The 27,170-nt window shown below is 41.9% G+C and overlaps 1 protein-coding gene across 1 annotated transcript; it reads left to right on the top strand.

Moving 5' to 3' along the window:
- The first annotated feature begins 1,872 nt into the window (after nucleotides 1–1,872).
- On the top strand, nucleotides 1,873–12,753 carry LOC147508001 (laccase-7-like). The gene is made up of 7 exons (XM_086600620.1): nucleotides 1,873–2,116; nucleotides 2,642–2,793; nucleotides 2,885–3,132; nucleotides 3,244–3,378; nucleotides 3,478–4,434; nucleotides 4,624–4,838; nucleotides 12,422–12,753. Exons 1-6 carry the CDS (start codon nucleotides 2,030–2,032, stop codon nucleotides 4,752–4,754), a joined length of 1,710 nt encoding a protein of 569 aa, XP_086456746.1. The 5' UTR covers nucleotides 1,873–2,029; the 3' UTR covers nucleotides 4,755–4,838; nucleotides 12,422–12,753.
- The last annotated feature ends 14,417 nt before the right edge of the window (nucleotides 12,754–27,170 follow it).

Raw genomic sequence — 27,170 nt, 5'->3', positions numbered from 1 at the left:
GCTGTCAAAAAAAGACGAACTTTGACGTTTTTCTTGATAGAAATCTCATATTTGACTCCCACAAACGTAGGAGAAAGGTCTACAACCATATAGGGTTTGATAAACCACAAAAGATCAATAAATATTCAATCTTTAATTGGTTTCCCTACCAAAAACGAAATTATTAGAAAATTTCTAAAGTCATAACCCAATAACACAAACAATAACTCAAAGTAAAAGACTTATCTTTTGATTGTCGATTATTAAAGCACTCTCCTTTGTTCTACTACAAAACTCTTTCCTTAAGATTGTTAGAATAGTTGTATGAACAAAGAACTAAAGTAGAAACGAAAGAGAAAGTGAGACAACAATAGCAATGAAGAGACAAGGATAGCAAGAACTAAGAATAACCAAAGGCGGATTAAGTCAGTCCTTAAGGAAAGATTTAGCCCCTTTCAATAGTCTTGAGAAAGGCAAGCGTAGGCGTCTTCCTCACTTGGGATTCAATGGTTAACAATGACTTGACTTTGCACTAGAACGGACTACCCTCTAGAACAAAGAATATAACTCTCTCGGCGGAGGCCGATGAAGAAGAGAAAAAGAAAATAACTGGTTTGAGTTTCTGTTTCTCTGAGTTGAGTTTCTGATCAAGTCTATTCTCTCTATGGACTCACAGTCCTATTTATAGAGGTTAGGAGGAAGAAAGACCAACTCCTAATAGAACACCTAAACTTCTTTTCTTCAAGAAAAAAGGCAAAACAAGTTTAGGCTATTGGTCAAACCACTACCCACAACAGTAAGCCCAAGCCCAGGCCCGAACCCTACCCGATGTGGTGGATAACCAATGTGGGACTATCTACTATGTACTAAAGTGGAGAGAACACCATTTGTTCATTTCTTCCATTTTGCACATACACCCTAGTATTTAGAAATACACAAGAGATTCCAACAAGAAGTGCGCTAGATTTTTATGCCGAAGAATATATGCTAGCAGTGGTAAACATTGCAGAAATTACCAGACAAAAAATTGTTCTCTTAATAAAGCAGCATATGCAACTCACAAAGTGTGTTGTCTGATAGTAGTCATCTTATAATTAATCCTGGTTCAGAACTTCAGATCAGCTTTTCCTCATCACTTTCTTAATAATATTTTACATTTTTTCTATAATATAATTTTGGATGGGTTAACTGGTATTACCCTTACTAATGAACCAATTAGGATTTTCCCCTTATTAGATGGGGAAATTAGGGTCTCCCTCTAAATACAAAAAAAAAAAATCAATTTGGATTGACCATGTTTTTTTTGTGTGTATTTGGAGAGGAGACTCTAATTTCCCAATCTAGTGGGGGTAATATTCGTTAACCCTATAATTTTATTTTACTTAATTTTGATTTGATAATGACCTCAAAGGTTCAAACTACACTTCATATTATTTGCAAAATCACCGTTCTCTAAATTTGGTGAAACCGTGAAGTAAAGTTACAGTAATTTGGTGTTTCATATCACATAGATTTTTAGACAAACAAATGGGTAATGTGAACATTTTTCTGGAATGATAGGTACGCCATAATCGAAGAGAGTAGTAAATTAAGTTGTCAAACTGAAACGAAATTGAAATACATAATTTGGCCAAGTTACTAGAAACTATACAAAAAAGCATTTGTTGACCATACCATTTTACAAAATAAATTTTAGAAAAAAGTGACTGGCAATATACAGTTATACACAATCCCAGATATGCTGTTGAAGTTCAAGAAACTTAGAATATAAGGTTGAGTTCAATAGGATCATAATCTAACCAGCTAAGTTGTGTGTAATAATTATAATAATCAAAATGCGATGCCATACTCAAACGTGGGTAAGGCTAGGACTTCACCTGTCTCTATAATTAAAAGCGTGATCCAGGGGGAGGATGGGAAAACAAACATATCGATCGAGAGCAGTAAATGAAAGTCATTTTCATCAATCACCACTGATTAGTATATAAAATAGTAGCTTCTTCTCGATCATTTAGTTTTGCGAATTCGTAGGCAGTGTGTCGTCATCAGCATGGCACGGATTATCTTGTTGCTTGCATGTACTGCAGTTACACTTGCTACTATCGCTGCTTCTTCAATTGTTGAACACAAGTTTAATGTAATTTGAGCTAATTTTGCCTCCCTCTATCTCTTTCTTCTGATCTTACTGTTGTTCTACTTATTTGTTATAGTTTTAGTTTGAATTGTGTTTGGTTTGATCGCTGAATCTGTTTGCTGAATAGAGATAAAACCACTACCCTACAGTCTATTCAGCACTATGCATGCCAGCACTTTTGTTTCTAATTATGCATATTGTGCATTTTGCTGATTGAAAGAAGACTCATTTAACATCCAGCAGTACTTGAAACAATCACCTCATTTTATGGAGTGGTTTCTTGTGTTGGATTAGGCTTTTTGACCTGCGGGTTTGTCCACGACCATCAGAACTATATGTTAGCTAATGTTTTGAAGCACAAACTTTGGGTAGCGAAGATGGCGAACAAGAAAATTCACTAAAATAAGATCATTTAGGCTTTAGCCTTTCGCCCAGCCAGGACATTCCCCATTTTCGAAAAGACAATGTTGTCATATATTCAAATGCTTATTGTTCTGATGTCTGTATAATTTTTTTTTGTGGTTTCAGGTAGGTAATTTTCCAATCCAACGACTGTGTCAAGAATATGTTCAAATTGCAGTGAATGGCAGCTTACCAGGGCCGGCCATCGAAGTTCGAGAGGGAGATTCACTTGTAATTCATGTTTGCAATGAGTCGCCGTACAACATCACCCTTCATTGGTACATCCTTGGACTTTGGCCCATTAATCACAGATAATAAATTCATTCTGTTTGTTGTTGATGAAGTCTAAAAGTGATAATAGTGGTGCAGGCATGGTGTGTTTCAAAGATTAAGTGGATGGGCTGATGGGCCTGCTTATGTGACTCAATGTCCCATACTTCCAGGAAATAGCTACACTTACAGATTCGCTATCACTGAACAGGAGGGAACCCTTTGGTGGCATGCTCACGCTCATATCACAATGCTCCGTGCAACAGTCCATGGCGCGATTATTATCCGTCCTAAATTTCGTGGATATCCTTTTAAAAGTCCTTACATGGAGATTCCCCTAATATTAGGTAATAATATCAGATATAGATCGAATGCACGTATATTGTAGTATTTTTTATGTTCATTTTGAATTGTGATCCAACTTTAAGAAAACGTTTACTTCACTTATGGACTACCAGGGGAGTGGTGGAATGAAAACCTTGCCGTTGTAGAAAACAATATTCTTACGCGTGGTGGTGCACCGTCCGGCAGCCTTTCAAATGCTTTTACCATCAATGGTCAACCCGGCCACCTCTACCCATGCTCCACAGATGGTAAAAAGATTCCTACTATCATTTCCAGCAATTTAATTTTTTTGTTTAATTTTGCCTTGAACATTTTCTTCTTGGTGTTTTGATTCATTATGCTATTAGGTATGTTTAAATTGAACGTGGTGTCAGGCAAGACATATCTCCTTAGAATCGTCAATGCTGCTGTTGTTTATCAGCTTTTTTTCAAAATAGCACAACATACTTTCACCGTAGTCGCCATCGACGCCAGTTACACTGTTCCATACGTCACCGATGTGATTGTTATCGCACCTGGACAAACCACAGATGTACTCTTCGAAGCTAATCAACCTAATGGGGACTACTACATGGCTGCTCAACCATATTCGGATTCACCAATCGTAAGATTCCCAAATGGGACTGCCACGGGCCTTGTCCATTACGTTGGCTCCACATCATCAACAGGATTGATGCCGGTCCTACCATCCCCAAAGGACACCTCAACAGCATTCAAGTTCTATACCAGTTTCACTAGCCTCAGAACTGGGCCTTTCTGGCGTCCTTGCCCGGAAACAGTGGACGAGAAAATGTTCATAACCATTGGTGGTGCGCTTCTACCATGTGGGCCGGTTGCAAATTGTTCGAGTCCAGTTGGTCCACGCTATCAACTGTCGGCTAGCATGAACAACGTGTCCTATCTTCCGCCTTCCACGTTGTCATTGTTGGAGGCATTCTATTATGGCGTGGATGGGATCTACACCGACGATTTCCCAAACAATCCGCCTGTGGTGTTCGACTACACGAATCCCAAGGAGAGTCTTAACTTCGATCTGTTAACGCCGGAGAGAGGGACACGTGTAAAGAGATTAAAGTACAACTCAGTTGTGGAGATTGTGTTTCAGAACACCGCATTACTTGCAGTTGACAGTCACCCGATGCACCTTCATGGGTTCGATTTCTATGTGTTAGCCCAAGGTTTTGGGAATTATGATCCAATTAAGGGCCCACCAATGTTCAACTTGGTAAATCCTCAGAAGCGGAGCACTCTTGCTGTGCCGACGGGTGGATGGGCTGTCATCAGATTTCGAGCCAATAACCCAGGTGAAAACGACGATATATAAATATTTTATGTGTTTTAATTGCCTTCTGCACAATTATAATCACTACAAGTCTTAATAAGTTTGACAAAGGACACAAGAGACGCAAGAATAATACACGCTCTTCTTTGCTAAAACAAGTGAAATACTAAAGACTAACCAGCTTTAAATTTTGGACAATTGTTGTTTACAGGTGTTTGGTTCGTGCATTGCCACACGGATCTCCACATAACATTGGGTTTAGATATGGCGTTCCTAGTTGAGAACGGGCAAACCAAATCTTCAACTCTTCCATCGCCACCCCCAGATTATCCTCGTTGTTAGAACTTATACAATAATTATCTATTGAAATTACATTCAGTAGAGTTTGTTTTTTATTTTTCATCTCCAATTCACCTTTTGAAAAATGTTGGAAATAAAGGTTGGATAGACGCCCACCAAGATAAGGATAAACCATCGAAGTAGGGGACTCTATCCATATCGATATTAGATGAAGTATAGGATTTCTATCCCATCGATATTAGAAAAGTATATGATTTATCCTATCTCGATATTGGGATGAGTATAGGACTCTATCCTATCGATATTAAATGAAGTATATAACTCTATCCTATCGATATTAGATGAGTATAAATTTCTATCCTATCGATATTAGATGAGTATATAACTCTATCCTATCGATATTAGATGAGTATAGACTCTATCCTATCCAATATTGAGGAGGTGGGAACCTCTATAAATAGACCCCCACCTCTCACATATTAATAATCGAACAACAAGAAAAGCTCTCTCTCCTTTAATGGCAACCTCCAACATTTTAAAGTAGAAGCCCGGTAATTTGTGGAGATTCCATAGGTGGTATCCTCCCTAGCCATTGTCGTTCTTGGTTCTTGGTTCGTGAAAAAAAAGGTTGCTTCCGTTAGGTGGTTGGAACTTGACTCGAAGCAAAATTAAGAAGAAGAAGATCTTGAGTGTGTCAAGAACATCTTCTCCGTAGATCAAAGCTTGGAACTTCAAATTGAAAGTCGCGTGACCAAATGCACGATCTCGCTTTTTCGCAAGGCTTATTTTTGCATGTGATATAACGTAATTGTATATATCATAGGAATCATGCATGAGATATCGATAAAAAATCCAACATTGGCATCGAGCGGTTTTCCATGGTTTGCATGCTTTTGTTTTGCGGTTTTGATCTTGTGATCTACAAATTTTTGAAAAAAATGCATTTTTTTCAAAAAATATTTTAATTAATTTTTAACTAATTAGGTTGTTTAAAAATTAATTAGATATTGCTTAATTTTTTGTAAAATAAATTATTTATGGGAAATAATTAGTGGGAAAATTTTTTCTAAGAATTTTTTTCTTAGAAATTTTTACATGGAAATTTATTTTAGATTATTTCTCTATAAATTTTAGGATTTTTTTCACATGTATTTTTCCACAATTAAAAATTGACATTAGGATGTTTATTTTTACCATGGAGTAATTATTTGAATCTGATTTTTACTATTGCATGAATATAAAATTGTTTGTTTTCTATCAACGGTCATTATGAAAACTAAGGCACAATGCCTAAGTCACATAGACCAAACTTGTAGGAAAACCCGAACCGGATCTTGGGAGGCGCTTCCAAGAAACGCATGATCGCAAAGCAATATAGGAGAACTTTGAAGCCTACTTGTCTTGAAATCGATAAGATAGAGACAGAGCCACCATCACCGAATATACACCAAAGAGCCCCGGTCCTATTCAAGATAGGAATGAGGCTCGACCACTTAAATCTCCTACAACGATTATGGGACGATGCTAAGGAACCAAATCCATATGATGTGTCATCGGGGTTTATTTTCCCACCTCACGGGAAACAGAGGAAGTGGCTAGTAATTTTCGAATGGTGATAGTGATTGTGAGGATGAGGATGACTCCACAGGCACCCGTGAAGCTTCTATGTTCATGGTTGACTAGCTCGCTTTTAGTTCTACATTGTTTTTTTGAAAGATAGGAAACTCTTTTTTTGTAGAAACAATTTTATGAAATGGAAATTTAAGTAGTAGATTTTTGCATATTCTATGTTATTGATAGTCAAATGCATTGATTTTATTTAATGGCTAGAATCATGCTAGTAGATTATCATGATCATCTCATATGTGAAAATGTGGATTACTTAGATTTAAATTTAAGAGATGATTCTTATTAGTAGTATCTTATTTTTGGAATTCAAACTTGATAGAATGGCACCGATGGAAAATCCCGTTTACGATGCTACGAAAAGGACTTGTTAAACGATAAGAATTACGAACTTTGGTCTAGGAAAGTTAGGCTAATTCTCGCGATAGGAAGGTCATTGATGTAATAACCGAGACAAGAGCGTAACCCTCATTTGAAGGATTAACACAAGTCGCTTATATCTTTGCATACTTAAAAAGTACAATGAGTATACAAGCAAAGATAATGTTGCCCAATTGCCATACTTGGCACCATGAGGAATGACTTCATGATGCGGTATGATGGCCTTGGATCGGCAAAAGAGCTATGGGAATAATAAAAGCGGACCTTGGGGGGTACGACTCATTTTACCGAGGAGGCTACAAATGAGCTTTGACAAATTTATCAAGCTGCCCCATACCTCTATGACACAACATTGCGGTGATGAGAAACATGGTTGCCGAAGTTAGCCCAAGCAGACAGGTCCTGTCAAATGAACAACAAATTCAAGTTGTCATTAGGTCTTTACCTAAAACTTGGGAACAATTTTGTCTTATCTTGACGCATGACGACAGTATCACAAACTTTGCACAGGTGCAAAGGAAATGTGAGCTTGAGGAACAAAGGCTTCTCAATGAAAAGCCTGTTGTTCAAACTGAAGCAAATGTTGTCAACTCCAAAAAGAGGAAGGCTCCTTGGAACAAGAAAAGTGAAAAAGGGAAAGGCAAGGAAAAGGCCAGCCTAACCCACAAAAAAAGAAACCTAGGAAGTCGATAGACATGACTAGTGTTGAATGCTTCCGTTGTCATCGGATGGGACACTATGCTAGGGCATGTCCTTCTCCGAGGTGAGTTTTACTTTAAGATCTTGTCAATGTGATAAATCTTATCATCAGTATCGATTCATCACAATATTGGATTGTAGATTCAAAGCAGCGTTGACGCATCACATAAGGATAGGTCCCTATTTGAAGATTTCGGAAACTTCCACAAGGAACTTCGGAGAGTCCACATGGGAAACCAAAGTGTTGTTGATGTTTTGGCAATGTGCACTTGTAGGTTGGATTTTGCGAGTGGGAGATCCATCCTTATTGAAGAAGTACTCTTTGTACCCTCAATTAGGAGAAATCTTTTATCGATTTTGAAATTACTTCAAGAATCCTATGTGTTTAATTTTTCCTTAACTCGCTTTGAGATATCTTTAAATAAGGTTTGATAGGTCATGCTTATTTAATGAATTCTTTTATGACATTACACTTAGCACAAACTGAAGTTTTTATGTCTAAAATGGTTGGTTGCCAATTGTGGCATGCTAGACTAGGACATATTGGACACAATAGGATAGACCGCTTTTAGCAAGGGAGGGTTATTAGGTAACTTAACCTCTGTTAAAATGGAAACCTGTGGAAAGTTGTCTTCTTTGGAAAAGCCACCAAGAAACCTTTTGGGAAAGCCCAAAGGGCAACTTATCATTTACAACTTATTCACTCGGACATCCGTGGACCAATGAATGTAACAAAGCCAAGGCATGGGGCTTTGTATTTCATTACCTTCACCGGATGACTATACACGTTATGGGACCGTGTACTTGATGTCTCACAAATCGGGCGCCTTGGACTATTTTAAAAGTACAATAACTTAGTTGAGAATCAACTTGATAGGACAATAAAGGCCTTAAGAACCGACCGGGCGTGAATATCTTTCTGATGAGTTTAAGGAACTCTGTGAAAATAAGGGTATAGCTAGACAGCTAACTATTCCTTATACCCCTCAGCAGAATGGTGTCTCTGAGAGAAGGAATAGAACCCTACTGGACATGGTTAGATCTATGATGGCTCAGGCTAACTTGCCTATCTCATTTTGGGGTGATGCATTGTTAACGGCTGCGCACATACTTAACCTAGTTCCTTCAAAAACTGTTGACAAAACACCCTATGAACTATGGACTGGTAGACAACCCGTTTTGAACTACCTTAGACCATGGGGGTGTGCGACCTTTGTCACTTCTCAAAATCGAGAATTTGGAAAGTTGAGTGCTCCTGGAAAGAAGTGTATCTTTATAAGATACGATTGAGACTTCTAAGGGTATGTCTTCCTGGGGAGGATACTCGGAGGGCATGTCACGTAAATAGAAGCACGAACGCCGATTCTTAGAGGATCAATACCCAATGAGGGGAGGGTTGATAAGGATATACAACTTTACGAAGTTGATAACCTTATAACTGGCGATGAACAAGGCGAAGATGAAACTTTCATCAACCCCGATTCTAGTAACAATGGCATTGGTCAAATGATTGATCAATCCCAACCTCGTAAGAGTGTTAGAGGCCATATCCCCAAACGTCGGTTTGAGATTGAAGGGAGATAAATATGACCAATGCACTTACAGAAATATCGATGAACCTAAAACGCGTTCAAGGAGGCTATTTCGGGTCCAATACAAGTAAGTGGATGGAAGCTATGAAGGAAGAATTGGAGTCGATGAAGAAAAACAAAGTATGGGACTTAGTTGATCTACCTCCAAACGGGGAGATCTATCGGGAACAAGTGGGTTCTCAAGATCAAGAAAAATGCGGAAGGAACATAGACAAATTCAAAGCTAGGCTTGTTGCAAAAGGTTACACCCAAAAAGAAGGAATAGACTATGAGGACACCTTCTCACCAAGAGTGAGATTTGCCTCCATCGCCTCCTCTTGTCAATGGTTGCCCATTTAGATTTAGAGCTTTACGGATGGATGTCAAAACTGCTTTTCTCAATGGAGAATTACAAGAGGAAATCTATATGGATCAACCCACTGGTTTTTCAATCAATGGTCGGGAACACAAAGTGTGTAAACCGAACAGATCCATATATGGTTTAAAAACAGGCTTCTAGCAAGTGGAATCTGAGATTCCATGAAGCAATGCTTCAAGACAAATTCGAAATGGTAAATGAGGACCATTGCAGATATGTCAAGACATCTAAAAATGGTTTTGTGATTCTATCTCTATATGTGGATGACATTTTGTTAGTAGGTAACAATAAGGCATTGATAAATTCCACTAAGGAGTGGTTGTCATTAAACTTCAAAATGAAGGACATGGGTGAAGCAAGTTATGTCTTAGGAGTTAAAATAACTTCGTGATCGCCCAAACGCTTTGTTATCTTTGTCTCGGAGACATATATCAAGAAGGTTTTGGAAAGATTCAACATGACTGATTGTAAGCAAGTGGATCTCCCAAGAAGTCTAGGAGAGTCTTTGAGTTCTAAAATGTCTCCCAAGAATCCCTTTGAAAACTCAGGCTATGAAAAATGTACCATACTCAAGCGCCAATTGGAAGCCTTATGTATGCAATGTTGTGTACAAGGCCGGACATCTGCTATGCAGTTGGGTTAGTATCAAGGTTCCAAACAAATCGGGTCGCATTAATCGAAGGTTGTTCAAAGAAGATAATGATGTATCTAAAAGGCACCGTGGACTACTCCATTTGTCTACCAAGGGAAAGATCTTAAGCTGATTGGGTAATCCGATGCCGACCGGCCGGAGACCTTGGTGAGAGGAAGTCAACTTCGGGATATACCTACATAATGAATGGAGGTGCTATATCCCTGGAGCAAACAGAAGCAAACTTCCATAGCACTTTCAACTATGGAAGCCGAAAGTATATTGCATGTTGCTTTTTGCGGTGGCTCGACGATTCATCAAACACTTGTCGGTGTTCTCTCAAGATTTCTTGAACGGTTCACATCCGGATCGACAAAGATGGTCGCTCTTTGCATATGCTAAAGATCCAAAGTACCATGGAAGAACCAAGCATATAGAGTTAAAATACCACTCACGCACGACAAATGATCGAAAAAGAAAGTGGTTCTACAACATATATCCACCGATCGATGGTTCATGGATCCATCGACCAAACCTATTCCAAAGGAACTCTTCCTTGCACATGTAAAAATGCTTGGGTTAAAGAGGATGTGATTATGTTAAGAACACTTTGATGGTTTAATGAATAAAAGTGCATTCTTTTCGGATCGATTGCATTCTCATTATATCGCTTTATCATCTCATATGTATGTCAAGAGGGTTATTTGGTTCACTCACATGAACAATCACTTCCATTTTAAACAGTGGGAGTTTAGCTTGACAAGTCACTAAACCTTATAGGAAGGTTGGACCTAGTCCGAAGTCATGCCCCCTTCTTATAATTGGATAAGAAGAAACAGGCTTCATAGGAAGATTCGCCTAAACCTACAAACGGTTGTTGCAAGTGGGAGCATAGTATCCTTGGAATTGTCATTAGGGATGACAACACTTGCATGGTATGAGTGGACATACAGATATCTATTGTTGAGTAAACAAATTAGATACTCTTGCCATGACATGTTTTCACACAACATGTGTATAGTTGACCACCGAGAGCAAGAAAAGAAATATCCCTAAAATTCTTGCTATGTGAGCTCTATTGATATATTTTTGTTTAAAACATATCGAATGGTACCCTCCTTGAACTTTTGACCTTGTCAAGAAAAAAAATAAGAGGACTACTCGTGAACTTTGGTTTGCTCCCCACAAGCTCTTACTAAAAGGTCGATTTGGATGCATCTTGGGAAGTTGGTAGAACTCGACAACAATGACTCATGCAAAGGGTAAAAGAACTGAAGGTTTATCACACAATCACTGGGATTCTACTCCGGCGGGACAATTGATGATAATTGTGAATCATGTGATACGTTTTTGACTTTATGGTGTGGACTCATAGGGATGAGTGCTATTTGTCAAAGTGATGAAACAAACAGATCTTGGGGTATACACACACTCTCCGGATATTAGGTTTTCGGATTCATCTTCTTTAAGATCACTTTCATGGTAGATCACCGCGGTCGCGTGCTTTTCATTGACTTGCTACTTCACAGATATCATGATACGTGTGTTGGGGAAGTCACACTAACCATTTGCCGTGTGAGACACACAAATGGCTAAGTATTCTACTTAAATGCTTCTCTTAGAAACCTTCTTCGCCCAATTGCGAGTGGGAGATGTTAGAAATAAAGGTTGGATAGGCGCCCACCAAGATAAGGATAAACCATCGAAAGTATAGGACTCTATCCTATCGATATTAGATGAGTATATGACTCTATCCTATCAGATATTAGATGAGTATATGACTTATCCTATCCGATATTAGATGAGTATAGGACTCCATCCCATCGATATTAGATGAGTATAGGATTTCTATCCTATCGATATTAGATGAGTATATAACTCTATCCTATCCGATATTAGATGAGTATAGGACTATCCTATCGATATTAGATGAGTATATAACTCTATCCTATCGATATTAGATGAGTATAGGACTCTATCCTATCCAATATTGAGGAGGTGGGAACCTATAAATAGACCCCCCACCTCTCACATATTAATAATCTGAACAACAAGAAAAGCTCTCTCTTTAATGGTAGCCTCCAACATTTTCTAAAGTAGAAGAAGCCGAGAATTTGTGGAGATTCCATAGGTGGTATCCTCCCTAGCCATTGTCAGTTCTTGGTTCTTGGTTCGTGAAAAAAAGGTTGCTTCCCGTTCGTGGTTGGAACTTGACTCAAGCAAAGTTAAGAAGAAGAAGATCTTGAGTGTGTCAAGAACATCTTCTCCCGTAGATCAAAGCTTAGAACTTCAAATTGAAAGTGTGACCAAGGTGCACGATCTTTCGCTTTTCACAAGGCTTATTTTATGCATGTGATATAACGTAATTGTATATATCATAGGAATCATGCATGAGATATCGATAAAAAATCCAACAAAAAAGATACACAAGGTTTGTCAAGATTTTTTATCAATTTATTTTAAAGAACAAAAAAACACAATTAATGTATGAGTGTTTCTACAGCAACTCACACTTTTGAACCGAATTTGTAAACACACTGAGGTGGCAAACAGAGAGACCTTGATTTTCAGTACTTCTTTGACCAATACACACGCACTCTCTGCCTGATGAGTGCCACGTCAGTGTGTTCACAAATTCGGTTCAAAAGATTCGGTTGCTATAGAATTTTGGTTAATGTATAAATTTGTTTATTTAATCATTTTAATGTACGTCCAATTTGGTTGAAAAGAATGACAATATCTGAATTGTTATTAGTGTTATTGTGTGTTTGATTTGTCGGAACTTCCTAGGGATTGGGTGAATAAATCTGTTCTTGTTACAGATCTTTTAGTTCAAACAATAGCGAGCTTAGGGAGGTAAAATGAGTTGAACAGCTAGTACTACATACTATGTTTGTATGGGTCAGCGAAAATAGCTGTCCACCACAATAATCCTAGAACAACCAGACGTCATTAGTCAACAAGTTATCAAGTAACTCTAATCGTTGTGCGCTGGCAACCATCTCCCTAAAGTTTTAAACCTCTATACCGAGATTGATTTTTCCTTAGTTCTCCAGTTTCTAGTTATAGATTTCCAAGTCTCCAGTAGACCTTAACGGGTCTTTTTGGTTTCCTTGACTCTTATGAACAGATGAACTTGTATAGAGGTTTTTTGCGTCTCAGATTTCTGAGGTGGCTAAAAAATATATATTGTATTAAATACAATGACTTGTTTTCAAGTATTGTTTTTGCCTTATTTTATTGTATCATATACACTATACATTAAACCAGTTTCCTCAATAGGAGGTACGTTTTTCATGTAAAGCAGAATAGTCTACACCCTAAATAGGGTCGTTGATAACACAGATAGTAAACTCTTCACTGAGTTATCTTGATTCATTTTTTCAATTCTGAATTGATTTACGACTTCATTTGGAGCAAAATGGCTGAAAAGAGAACTTGGGATTACCTACCAGACGATTGTTGGGAATTGGTTGTTGATCGTCTCAATCAGCAAGATCATCATACTAGACACTTAAAATCCGTTTCATTAGTCTGCAGGAGACTTCTTTCAATGACGAATCATCGTCTATCCAGGTTAACTATCAATGATCCAATGATTCATGTAAACCGATCTGTTTCTGGCCTTCTTCATAGGTTTCACCAGCTTAAACATTTAGATTTTGTCGACTTTAATGGTGACCTCAATCGAGCTATACTAGAAATAGTTGCCTCTGACTTGAGTCTGGAAGGTATAAATTTGTCTAAAGTCTAAACAGCGAAGAATTCCAGTGGGAAGTTTAAAGAAGTTGGGAATAAAAATGAGCAAGAGTGTGAAGATTCTTATCTTGATGGTTGGTTTTCTTATGCTTGTTTATGTATTTCTTTGTTCAGAAATTCACACCGTCGATTCTCTAGGTGTAAAGGGGTGTTTTTCCCTTACATATACAGGGGGAAGAAGAAAGGGTTTGGATTTGGGAAAGACCGAGTTCGCTAAGTAGCGAGCTGCCTACGTATTTTCTCTTGATTCTGGGGAGAGAGAAGAATTAGGTCTCACGTAGTTCATGTAGGTGGTATTTATAGGCACAAGAGAGTGTTGATCTTTGAAACACGTGTACTCCCTTGTACATATGTAAGGTGGAGATTACGAATGAGTGTTAGGTTGTTCTGGTAGGAAGGCAGTGATCATTGGGAGTGCAGTAGTTCATAATTCCCGGTAATTGGAAGTACAGATATGGCTTTGGTAATGATTACCCTTGGATTAAGGAAAATGTCTTTATTTGAAGTGTTCTGCTCTAGGTCGCTCAGTCTTCTTAGAACGTTCTTGAGCGAGCTGGAGTGTGCCACCTACATAAAGAGAGCTGCTCGCGAGTCGATCTTGGAGGATGATGTCCTGATTGCGCTGCGATCTCTACTTATGCTTAACACGTGCTTAATATTCTTTAATGAGGATATTACTCCCTTACACGTACGACCCCTCTCAGTAGATTGTGTTGTTCATGGAAGTGATCTGTTGAGAGAAAACAACAATACGTGTTGAGCATGAGTGGACGAGCGGCTAGTGTAAGTTGAGTAATTGGCACGTTGTAACATTCGACTTGGTTGCATGACGATTCGGTTGGAAAACAAAAGTTGTCACGTGATTAGCATGTGACCGAATCATAGCAGTTGGTAGAGAAACGTGTCGCCGCATTTTTCGGAATCGTGAAAAGACAGTTCCTTGAGCCACGTGTGTGGGCTAGGCCGTAAGTTGTAATCATAACTCCTTGGTAACTAAACGGGCGGTTGCACAAAATCAAATTTGGGACAACTGCAAAGTTATTTTTTGCTTTCGTCTTCAGCAAAACTGCAAGCTAGGGTTTCTCAGGTGAGTGTTTCTGCTGCTGCTGCCTTTCCGTTTTCCATTTGCTTTCATCTTAGTCAAGCGTTGTGTGTTTAGTAGATAGGTCGGTGTTAGGCTTTATTATTTAAGTTTGGGTAGTCGGTAAGAAGAAAACGTAAAAATGTCTGACTCTGACGATACTCGATCTGAAGAGGTTGGAGAGGTCTCTTTAAGCTGTGGTGAGTATGAGGATGATAAGAAAGAGTCAGTGAGTCTTGGTAATCAATCTGAGCATGGTGAGGAAGTTAGGGGAGATGAGGGTAGTGTACGATCTAGCTCTATTGGTGCTGTGGCTAGCACGTCAGGTCGTAGTGAGGGGTCGTCTTCAAGTGGGTTGCCCCCTAGGACGGTGGATCGTTGTGCAGTGAATGCGTTCCCCGAACTGAGGGTAGCTTATGGGATAAACGTACCGGACCTGGAGATATACGAACCAAGGTCGAGTGAAAATGTGCGGAGTGAAGAATGCAATCCGCCGAATGGTGGGGTAATAATCTGTGAGGGCCAGCTGAGAGCGCATATGCAAATACCGTTATCGAAGCTGGTTTGCGACTTTCTAGCTCATTGTTAGAAATCCCCTTGTCAGTTTGTTGGTAACACCTGGCGGCTGTTCAGGGTGTTCGACCTGCTGAATGCAAGTGGCGAGTACCATATAGGGGTGTCTGATATTACTGAGCACTTCGTTGTAAGGCAATCTGGTAATTTCAACTTTAGCTTGCAAACTATGACAACGCGTTCTGGTGTGATCGACGGTGTAAGCAACGAGGCTTGGACCAAGAGGCCGTTGCTGCTAGTTGGCAACTACCGCGGCTATGGGTGTAGGTTGCAAACTAGGATTTGCAATATCTTCGGTGGGTGGGAGTGTCTTGTACATGTCATTTTAATGGGTAAGTTGTTGCTATTCTAACTGACCTGTGTCTTTGCTTTGCTTGTAGATTTTTTTGTCAAAACACGAACTGATCGTGGGGAAATAGAGAGGTTCGCGCGGTTGAGTCGAGTGCAGAAACAAGCGAAGCTGCCTGAATTTGCTCATTTCTTTGTAGAGAAAGGGGGTCTAGCGATCCGGGAGAAAAGAAAGATTCAGAAGGATCGAGCTTGAGGTCAAGCTAGGAGGGAAGTGATGGAGAAGCGCGCAAGTGACTTGGTAACCAAGGAGGATAGAAACCGGGGTCGTGTTAGTTCCGCACGACCTCCGGGAGGTGCCGGTGCCTCGAAAAGCGGGGCGGGTCAAGCCGGGCGACCGAGGGTGGGTCGATTGATGCTCCTGTAGAGCTGGAAACGGTGGTCTTCAACCCTCGTGTAAGGAGCAGGTCGTCGAAGAGGAAAGCTGATGCGTCTGAGCAAGACGCTGTAAGGGTTGCTAAAGCTGCGAGGCATGCTTTGGGGGAGAGTTCCAACACTGGGGGTGGTTCTGGTGTTGGTCGAATTGGTGGTACTACCACTCGCAAGACTCGGGCGAGACCGGAGCAGGTTCTGGACCTGGCTACTTTTGGAGCTAAGCCAAGCTCGTCACCAGTGATGTGAGAGCCTAGTCCGCTAGCGAAGGTGAAGAGTTCCCGTAAGGCGAGTGGGAAGTCAACTATGACTGCTGAGGACTTGGAGACCCAACTTGTGTACCTGGATGACAATGGGGTGCAGCGGACTGTGAAGCGGACTTCAGGTCGAGTAAGGTAGCGGCCTGTCTGCTTGATCATATAGCTTTGGATGGCAACCGTAAAGAGCTGGATGAGAGGGGGTTGGAGGATAACTTAAAACGGATGGAAATTGCTCAATGTCTAGTATGTGGGGCCGTCCTGCTTTAACTTATTTGCTTGCTTATTAAACTCGTTACGAACTGATTATTAGCATATGTGTGCGTCTGTAGCTTGTGAGTAGATTTCAGAAGCTGAAGGAGATTGCCCAGTTCTCTGAGACAGATAGGGAAACTGTGGTGAAGCTGACCGAAGAGCTAAAGAATGTTCGTGATTAATCGCTAAGATGGAACGCGAGGTGCTTGAAGACCTGAAGAAAACGCAAGCTCTTAGTTTGGCTTAAGATCTTTGAAGGATACTGAGACGGAAGATCCGGTTGAAACTATAGGGTGCCGGAAGAGAACGTTAATGCAATAATCGTGGAAATTGGTAGGTTGAATGATGCACGCTCGCGACCGCAAGGGAGTTGCTCAAGACGCTACTAAAGCTTATGAAATGGAATGGACGACTTTGTTTATCTAGAAGCTGATTATAAAGCTTTGAAAGAGGAGCATGGACGCTGTACTCTTCGTCCTCCAGTGGTACCGGTACATGGAGATACCAGTGGTGCTCTTACTTCTTCCATCGCTGCTCCGGAGATTGTTGTGCCTCGCATTGAAGCTGCTGTGTCTGATGTTCTTATGAGTCTAAATCTGGACGGTGTGTCCATAGTAGTTGAGGGGGAAAAAGCTGAAGTTGACGACTCGCTGGTGGTCAAAGGTTTGGTCGTTATGCCTGGAACTAGCTAGTTGTAATGTAAGGTTGGTAATTTGAATGGTTGTTAGTCATGGATACAATAGAACCGGGTTTCGGGGTAACCCGGCATTCTTTTTCTTATTTCTGTTTGTTAATACTGGATGACCATGTGATGATGAATGTTGGTTAGCTGAGCTGGATTTCCTGAGTAGACTCAGCAGCTCGGCTGCCATGTGAACTGTGTTTGGGCCTGCCCTGGCAGATCGCTTTTTGCTTATATGTTATGCTTATCACTTGCTTCTTTGCTTTGTAAGATTCTTGTATGGTTAAATATATGAATGGAGATATCGATATATCTGTGTGGCTGTGTAGACGCTTCCTAGTGACCATAGTTGACTTTAAGTAACCTGTGATCGTTAAATGAGTGCCCTGTCCTTACTAGGTCCTTTAGCGATGTAGGTCGCATGTAACGCGAGTTGGTGATTCGTTAGGCACTGCGGAGATAGTATGGCGTAGGTCGATATCTCCATTCTGGAGAAGGGAATCATTTCTGCACGTGTATGCCACGTGTAGGCAAGTGAGCGGTTAGATGTGTGCAATGATGGCTGCCAGGTGGCCTGACGTTTGGCGTCTCGATGTAATTATGATGTACCTAGGGAAGATACGTTATTACACAATAAGTAACATCATTCGTAGAAGAGCAAAGGCATTTACTCCCATTTGCTCTTCCTGTTACTACATTTCTTCGTCTCCAACTTGTGCTGCTTCATCTTCTTTGTTGCTTCTTCAGGTACGTCTGTCTTCCTTATGTAGGTATCCCGTTTAAACAAAGACTGTTGTTTTGGTTGGTAACTCGCGTATTGTCATTCTGCTCATAGGTTACACTATGGCCAGGTGTCGCAGATATGTAAGAGGAGAAGGAAGTTTGAGGGAGACCTCTCCTCTGATAATGGAGGAAATGGAATTCCATCCCCACGTGCATGGTGATCGGGGTAAGAGGAAAGCTGTTGTTGTAGAGGCCAAAGGGAACAAGCGACCTAGAAGGTCAGGTCGTTCTACTAGTGGCGTTGTATTCAGGTAGCCTCGACAAGTCGATGATACCGATCGACATGCTGAGGAGCGTAGCGACCTGGGGCAAGGTCACCACGTCGCTGGTGAGAGTTCGTCTCCGCGTCATAGTGACGTGGGGAGCGAGTTCTACTACATGGGGAAGACGGGGAAGAAGCGTGCGGTGAAACGCTCTAACTGCAGCTTCCACTCGGCACCCATAGCGACTAGTCTTCTGAAGGGGATCGTGTTGGATGGTGACAAGGCTGAGGTCGAGGATGAAGATATGGACATGTTGTTGGGGACCATGGACATGGCTGCTTGTTTGGTGAGCACCTTATGTGTTATGTTTGTTTCTGTTATTTGGGCAGTTTTGACGTTAATATTGTACTTGCAGTTTTTTGCAGGGTATGACAAGTTGAAGAATCTTTTAGCGATATCGACGCTTAACCACGTCGAGCTAGGATGTATGCGAGCTGCGTGGGGAGTTGACAAGAAGAAACTGGAGATGATGACTAAGAAGTGTCAGGATGCTGTTGACGAGAACGATGTGTTGGCTACTTCTATGATTGATTTGCAAGGGGAGCTGGCTAAAGTGACTGGGTATGCCAAACAATGCCAAAGGGTGGCGCGCAAGGCGCAAGAGGCGTATACCATGGCTTGTGTCCAATACGTTGAGCTGGACGAGAAATATCACCAGCTGAAGAAGGCAAATGACGGTGAGGGATAAGGTTCAGGTATGCGTGTGGTGCTGAGATCTGCTAGGCACACCCCTTCGACTAGCGCTGCCCCGAAAGATAATTAAGCATGTTGTGGCTGATTCTTGATTGTGATGTTTCTTCTTGTCTTTGTCAATTGTGGGAATTTTATAAATATTTTGTAAGTTCACCTCTCTTATACGAGAGTTAACAATAGAGTTGCGTCTTTAGGCTTGCCTGAGCAGTTCGCCATTTTGATATCGAGAATTGGTTTTCACGAGAGTGGCAGTTCGATGTTTTGTTAACATGTTAGAAGTATCGATCTGGATTTCCTAGGTAGACCCAGCAGATCGGTGAATTAGTGTCTTGGTGCTGGCCGAGTATTCCCCTTGAATGTGTATGGAATGCATGTTTCTGCTTGAATGTTTATAGCTAGCACCTTGTTTATAATGCGTATGGGATGGAATGTCTAAGGAACCTGTGGTTTATCTTAAAGAAGCGCTACGCTTGTAGTTATCGCTTTCTTTCATGGTTGTTGCGCTCTGTTGTGAGGCTCATTGGGAGTACTCTCGTCGAGCTGAGCTTAATATTAAGGATTTCTCACTAGGTGAGTTGGGAAGGCGTTGGGGCCTGTAAGCTGGAGATAGCATTCTGCCCGGAGACAGCGTGTTGGCTTAAGAAAGCGTGTTGCTCACTAGGAGCATTCTCCCTGAGTCGATCCTAGAAGTATAGGTCCTCGACTAGCGAGACTTGGAGAAGCTGTGGAGCCTGTAAGCTCCTGAGAGCGTTCTGCTCACGGAGAGTGTGTGGGCTTATGAAAGCGTGTTGTGAGATTTGCCATTGCGAGTAACTGGAGTGAATTGTAATAATAAACAAAAGTAGATTAACTTTGAATTTACAGTAAGAGAAAACATGGGATATACGATAATGTTCAACAAATAAGTGTTCCAAGGTCGTGGTAATAATTTCCCTTCTTGAGTTTTGATCCAATATGCTCCGTTGCCTACAACGCTTTCCACTATGTATGGGCCTTCCCAAGTTGGTGCTAATTTGGAGTCATCTTGAGTCTTTTTCAAAACTAGATCGCCGGGTTGAAAAGATTGAGGATGTACTCGCTTGTTGTAGGACTTCTTCAGAATTTGCTGATAGGATGTTACTCTGATGGCGGCTAGGTCGCTGTCATTCTTCCAACAGATCGACCTCTCGTGCTAAGACGAAATCGTTGCCTCTAGACTCAACAAGTTCTGACCGGGTAGTAGTGAGTGTCAGCTCGGTGGGAATAATGGCTTCTGTGCCGTAACATAAAGGAGAATGGCGATTCGCCTGTACTTATGCGAGCTGTGGTGCGGTGAGCCCACAAAATGTTTTCTAGCTAATTTGGCCATTGGCTTTTGGTCTTCTCAATCTTTTTCTTCAAATTTTCTAAGATTGCTTTGTTGCTGGCCTCAGCTTGACCATTATTTTGTGCGTATTGGGGAGTGAAAAATGCATTAACTATCTTCCACTTGGCTAGAAATTCTTTGACCATTTTACCTTTGAACTGTGAGCCATTGTCCATCACCAGTGTGTGCGGCAAACCAAATCTGGTGATGATATGAGTCCAGATGAAGTTTCTGACATGTGACTCTTTGACATTTGCGAGTGGAATGGCTTCGACCCATTTATTGAAATAGTCAGTTGCAGCTAAGACGAAGCGGAATCCAGTACTTTTCTGTGGGATGAATGGTCCCATGATGTCCATGCCCCACATGTGAAATGGCCAAGGGCTCGCGATGCTAATCAACTCACGAGCTGGTTGTATGATGTTGTGGCCAAAGGTCTAGCATTTGACGCACTTGAGTACATATGCTTTGGCGTCGATCTGCATGCGAAGCCAAAAGTATCCCTGGGAGATCGCTTTGTGAGCCAAAGAGCGACCTCCCGCATGGTTTCCACACTCTCCTCATGAATCTCAGCGAAAATCAGTTGGCCTTGTTCTGGGCTTACGCACCTCAAGTGAGGGCCGCCAGCGGACTTTCTAACTTACTATTGAGCACGCAGTAACAGCGTGCCTGATATGGGATTTGCCTGGCCTTGGTACGCTCATCTGGGAGCGTGCCGTGTTGATGTATTCAATGATGGGCTGCATCCATGTTTGGCTCATCTGATTGGCAGAGAGCGGGCATAGGTCGTTGATTTCTAATACATGGTCTACTTGATAAACAGGTCGGTCAACTACTTCAATGAGTAATTGTCTAGGGGAGCAGTTCGGTGTTTGAGTGGCCAAATAAACTAAATTGTCTGCGTGACGGTTCTTATCACGCAAGAAGTGGTGTATCATGACTTTTTTGAAAGAAAGAAGTAACTGATTAACGACTTGAAGGTATTTAGCGAGGTTACCTTCATGGGTAGTGTACTCTTTTGCAATCTGGCGAACAACCAGTTGCGAGTCACTAAAGACCTGAAGCTCCTTTACACCGAGCTGCATCGCCATGCGAAGTCCCATAATTAACGCTTCGTACTCCGCTTCATTGTTAGAGGTCGCGAAGTCAATGCGAACTGATTTCTCGACCATTGCTCCATCTGGGGATGCTAAGATGACTCCGACCCCACTTCTTCTAGGGTTACTAGAACCGTTGACAAAAAAAGACCATATTGATTTGGTGGCTTCTTTTGTGGGAACGACCTTTGCTTCTGGTTCCCAATTTGGGTCATCGACAGGGAAATCTGCCAGGAAATCAGCCACGACCTGCCCTTTCTGTGAAGTGCGAGGGACGAACTCCATGTGGTGTTCTCCGAGCTCTTCGGCCCATACTGCCATGCGAGTTGTCTTGTTTTCTTTGTGAAGAATTTTCTTCAAAGGTAGGTCGGTGAGAATCTTGATTGGATGTGCTTGAAAGTAGGGCCTGAATTTTCTTGCCGAGTATAACAATGCGAGTACTGCTCTTTCAATGTACGAATAATTCTTCTCAGCTGGAGTGAGCGTCTTACTTGTAAAGTAGATCGGTTTCTCTGAGTTGTTTCTTCTTTGAAAAAAACCGAGCTAATGGCAAAGTCTGATACCGCCAAATATAGCCCCAGCGTTTCGCTATCCTTAGGCTTGGCCAGGACGGGGGGTGTAGTCAGGTACTCTTTGAGGGTGGAGAACGCTTGGTGGTATTGATCGTTCCACGAAAACTACTCACCCTTTTTAAGAAGTTGTAAGAAAGGTCGGCATTTGTCTGATGCCCTTGATATAAATCGTTTGAGTGCCGCGACCATTCCTGACAACTTCTGAATTTGCTTATTTGTCTGGGGATCAAGCATGTCCAAGAACACTCGAATTTAGTCTAGATTAGCCTCGATCCCTCTTTGTGATACTTGGTACCCAAGGAACTTCCCAGAGGACGCACCAAAGAGGCACTTCTCAGGATTAAGCTTCATTCGAGTTCGGCATAACCTGGAGAACGCTTTCTCAAGATGAGTGAGGTGGTCTTCCGCTCTCTTGCTTTTAACGACCATGTCGTCAATGTAGACTTCCATGGTGTCACCTAACATGTCCTGGAACATGTCAGTGACGAGGCGTTGATATGTTGCGCCAGCGATTCTTAAGTCCGAAAGGGAGGACGTTGTAACAATAGATTCCTTGTTCCATGATGAATGATGTTTTCTCTTGATCTTCTTTAGCGAGTGGGATTTGGTTGTATCCACTGTACGCGTCCATGAAAGAGAGGAGCTCATGGCCACATGTCTGATCTACAAGTTGGTCTATGTGAGGTAAAGGAAAACTATCCTTTGGTGTTTCCTGATTAACGTTTGTGAAGTCGACGGAAAGACGAACTGCTGTATTCTTTTGGAATTGCGACGATGTTAGCGATCCAGTCTAGATAATCTACTTTTCTAATGAACCCAACTTGCTTAAGTTTGTCGACTTCATCATTGATGGCTTTCTGGAATCGCAGGGATAGTCGGTGAGGTCGTTGCCGAACTAGTTTGGCATTAGGGTTCACATTTAGTCTATGACATGCAACATTGGGATCTATTCCGGGCATATCGACATACGACCAAGCGGAAACATCTTTATTCATGGCCAAAAAGTTTACAAGCTAGGCCTTGAGTGTGGGGTCAAGGTTAGCCCTTACATATACGAACTTGGGATTATCTTCAGTTCCTAGGTTCACTCGCTCTCTGTCTGCATGCTGAGATGTTGTCTTTGGCGCGGATGCTTTGTCAATTGGTGATACTTTATCGATCTGAGGGAGAGTGGAACTAGTTGCACAAGCTGGAGCGATATCTATGGTGACGACAACAGGGGATGGAATGGCCTCTGTGGTCATGACAACAGAGTCTGGAGTGATCTTCGGAATTGATATTGGTTGTGTGAAACACGACGGCGTGACTTCTGGGGTGCTGAATGGTGGAATGACGACTGTGGAAGCGACCTCTGGGGTCTTGACTGCTGGATTGACAACAACTGACGTGACTTCTGGGGTCCGACCTGGTGGAGCAACAATGGTTGGATTGGCTTCTAGAGTTGAAACAGACGACTGGACTTTCTTGCTGGAGTCCCCAGCGAGCTGTTTTGGTGCTTTGGCTCTAACCTCGGCAACCAGGTCTTTGGCCATTGTATAACTGGTGGGCTCATTCCTTGTGTGAGTATGCAGGTCAGCGGTCTTGTTTGCAAAGAGGATTTGATTATAATGATAAGTTTCGAGTTGATTGCTTCGAAGCTCCATCATGCCTCTTGGGCCTGGGAAGCGAAGGACTTGATGTAGCGTGGATGGTATAACTTGCATTTGATGAATCCAGCGCCGCCCTAGAATATCATTATAAGACGACTTGATGTCTAGAACGCTGAAGCGTGTATTGAAGCTAACTTTGTCCTCTCTAGATCCCACTGAAACTAGGAGTATGATATCGCAGATTGGGTCGGCCCTGGAGCCATTAAACCCATAAAGAGAAGCGATCGGATCGATAAAGACTGACTTAGGTAAGTTCATTTCTTGAATTGTATGATAGAACAGAATGTCGCACGAACTGCCAGGGTCTATCAGGACGCGTTTGACTATCCAGTCGATGATCTTGACATGGACCACAAGTGCATCGTTGTGAGGGAGGCAAACCTTGTTGAGGTCGGCCTCGGTGAACGTAATATCCCCTACGCTGCGACCTAAACTTCGCGAAGCGTGTGACACTTGTGAAGAAAAATGATAAACTTCTTGAAGGGCGCCGACACGCCTGCATTTCTCTCTGGAAGATGTCACAGAATCATCTGGGAAAGTGATCATATGAATAGTTCTGGCGTTGTCTTGATCTGATGAGCGCTGTCGGCGTTCATGGCGAGAACGGTCACGGTCTCGGGGACGTCCTCTGCTGTGGGAGCGAGCTGGAACCTTGTGGTGGTCCTTGTGGTGGTCCTTTTTCAATCTTGCTTCCATGCACAGTAGTTCGGCTTTGAACCGACCTAAAAATTCACGAATTGTTTCGTCTTCGCCAAGTGAGAGCTGGAACAGCGAGTCCAGATCAGCTTTCTTACGTCTATTATGCACATACTGGCTAGCAAATGAATCGGTAAGTTGCTCGAAGGACTTTATCGAGTCTGGCTTGAGTGAGAAGAACCAATCGAGTGCTCCATCTTTGAGACTGGTAGGGAACAAGCGACAGTGGAGGTGATCGAACTCTGGTGCACTATATAATGCCAAGCTTTGGATATAACAAGCCACATGTTGCCCAGGGCATGTGCTGCCATCGTACATCGGAAAACGTGGCTGAATGAAATCCTGAGGAGAGGGTTTATTTAGTACCTCCGTGGTGAATGGCGATGCACGGTACGTCTTGAGCATTTTCTGGACGATCTGGGTTGCATCTTTTCTCACTGCGGTTTGACCGATTCTTTGTGATAGTTCGTTAATTTGCTGATTAACTTCATTGATGTCGTTTCAGAACGCGTCCCGGTTGTTGTTGTTGGCGCGTCTATTTGTGCATCTAAGAGCAAAGCATTTTCTGCCGAGCAAGGAAATGCTCTCATTGGTCAAACCTAGCTGGTTCGCGAGGCTTGCCATGCTTCGTGGGCTTGAGACTTTTGGTTTTTTGGTTTTTAATTTGTGTGAAGGTGGTTTCTCAAGTAATCGAACCCACAGACGGCGCCGATGTAAAGGGGTGTTTTTCCCTTACATATACAGGGGGAAGAAGAAAGGGTTTAGATTTGGGAAAGACTGAGTTCGCTAAGTTGCGAGCTGCCTACGTATTTTCTCTTGATTCTGAGGGGAGAGAAGAATCAGGTCTCACGTAGTTCATATAGGTGGTATTTATAGGCACAAGAGAGTGTTGATCTTTGAGACACGTGTACTCTCTTGTACATATGTAGGGTGGAGATTACAAATGAGTGTTAGGTTGGTTCTGGTAGGAAGGCGGTGATCATTGGGAGTGGGTGCAGTAGTTCATAATTCCCGGTAATTGGAAGTACAGATATGGCTTTGGTAATGATTACCCTTGGATTAAGGAAAATGTCTTTATTCGAAGCGTTCTGCTTTAGGTCGTCGTTCAGTCTTCTTGGAACGTTCTTGAGCGAGCTGGAGTGTGCCACCTATATAAAGCGAGCTGCTCGCGAGCTAGTCGATCTTGGAAGACGATGTCCTGATCGCGCTGCGATCTCTACTTATGCTTAACGCGTGCTTAATATTCTTTAATGAGGATATTACTCTCTTACACTAGGCTTCTGCGCCATATCAGCAGATGTGCTGGATATTATTATATAGATTTGATATTAGATATTTTTAGCTGCGATGCTTGGCGACCATGTCAGATCTATTAAGTAACCATGTCTAACTACCTATGTTTTTTGTTGGCGTTGCAGTTGTTTGTAGCTGACTTGGTCTTCCTGGTTTAAAGGGAGTGCAGCTAATGTAGTTAGAGTTTGAACATTTCTACTTGGTAATAGGCCTCAATACCCACGATTAGGAGTTGGTTGCATCGTGGAGTCTTTATGTTTATCTTGTTTGTAAAATGCCTATAAAAGGCTAGTTGGTTTCAATAATAAGATAGTTCCAATACTTATCGTTTTCTTTAGTTCTTTGCTGCTATCTTAACAAGTGGTATCAGAGCTACTATTTAGTTCCTGATTTAGAAAGTTCAAAAGTAAACTACAAGTGGAACAGTTGTTAGAATAGGAAGATGTCGAGTGACAAGGATGGCAAGTCGCGGCATTCCCAAGTTTGATGGAGATTATGAGCATTGGGCTATGCTCATGGAGAATTCTTCGCATTCAAGGAGTGGTGGAGCCTGGTGGAAGTTGGCTTCAAAGAACCAGCGCAAGGAGAGGTGTTGAATGGGGTGCAACAAGCAGAGTTAGCTGATTTGAGGCTGAAGGACCTCAAGGTGAAGAACTACCTGTTTGCATCGATAGAAAAGCTAATTCTGAAGACCATTCTTCAGAAGAAAACTGCAAAGGAGCTGTGGGATTCAATGAAACGTAAGTACCAAGGAAATGAGCGTGTACAGCGTGCTCACTTGCAGAGGTTGAGAAGAGACTTTGAAGTACTGGAAATGAAGGAGGGAGAGTCAGTCACGGAGTATTTTTCGAGGGTGATGCTAGTGGCAAATGAAATGCGCAATCTTGGAGATGAGATGGCTGATTCCAAGGTAGTTGAGAAGATTTTGCGTACTCTTCATGAAAAATACAACTATATTGTGTGTTCCATTGAAGAGTCGCAAGATATCAATACTCTTTCGATCGATGCTCTGCAAAGTTCTCTTCTAGTACACGAACAAAAGATCCGGAAACGCAGTGGGGAGGAGCAGGCATTAACAGTAGTAGTTGGAGCTGGAAGAGGTAGAAGTGATAGAGGACGGGGCCGTGGAGGATTTCAAGGCAGAGGTCGTGGTAGAGGATTCGATAAGACTCTTGTGGAGTGTTATAAGTGTCATCAACTAGGACACTTCAAGAATGAATGTCCTAGCTGGGAGAAAAGTGCTAACTATGCAGAGTTGGATGAAAGTGAGGAGATGTTGCTGATGTCCTATGTTGCCTTGAACAAAGCAAGCATGGAGTATGTTTGGTTTCTCGATTCAGGTTGCAGCAACCATATGTGTGGCACTAAGGAATGGTTTTCTGAGTTTGATGATGAATTCCGGCAGTTTGTGAGGTTGGGAGACAACTCGAGGATGATGGTAAAAGGAAAGGGG

Source organism: Coptis chinensis, chromosome 3, assembly GCF_015680905.1.
Source record: "Coptis chinensis isolate HL-2020 chromosome 3, ASM1568090v1, whole genome shotgun sequence".
Lineage (NCBI taxonomy): Eukaryota > Viridiplantae > Streptophyta > Magnoliopsida > Ranunculales > Ranunculaceae > Coptis > Coptis chinensis.
The sequence above is the reverse complement of the archived record's forward strand: the minus strand, read 5'-3'. Positions and strand labels throughout refer to the sequence as shown.

Excerpts from the sequence above, each read along its gene's own strand:
- LOC147508001 (XM_086600620.1), top strand. The coding sequence starts at position 2,030 with ATGGCACGGATTATCTTGTTGCTTGCATGTACTGCAGTTACACTTGCT. Across the intron at positions 2,117-2,641 it reads TTGTTGAACACAAGTTTAAT|GTAGGTAATTTTCCAATCCA; the intron begins GTAATTTGAGCT and ends TTGTGGTTTCAG. Across the intron at positions 3,133-3,243 it reads GGAGATTCCCCTAATATTAG|GGGAGTGGTGGAATGAAAAC; the intron begins GTAATAATATCA and ends ATGGACTACCAG.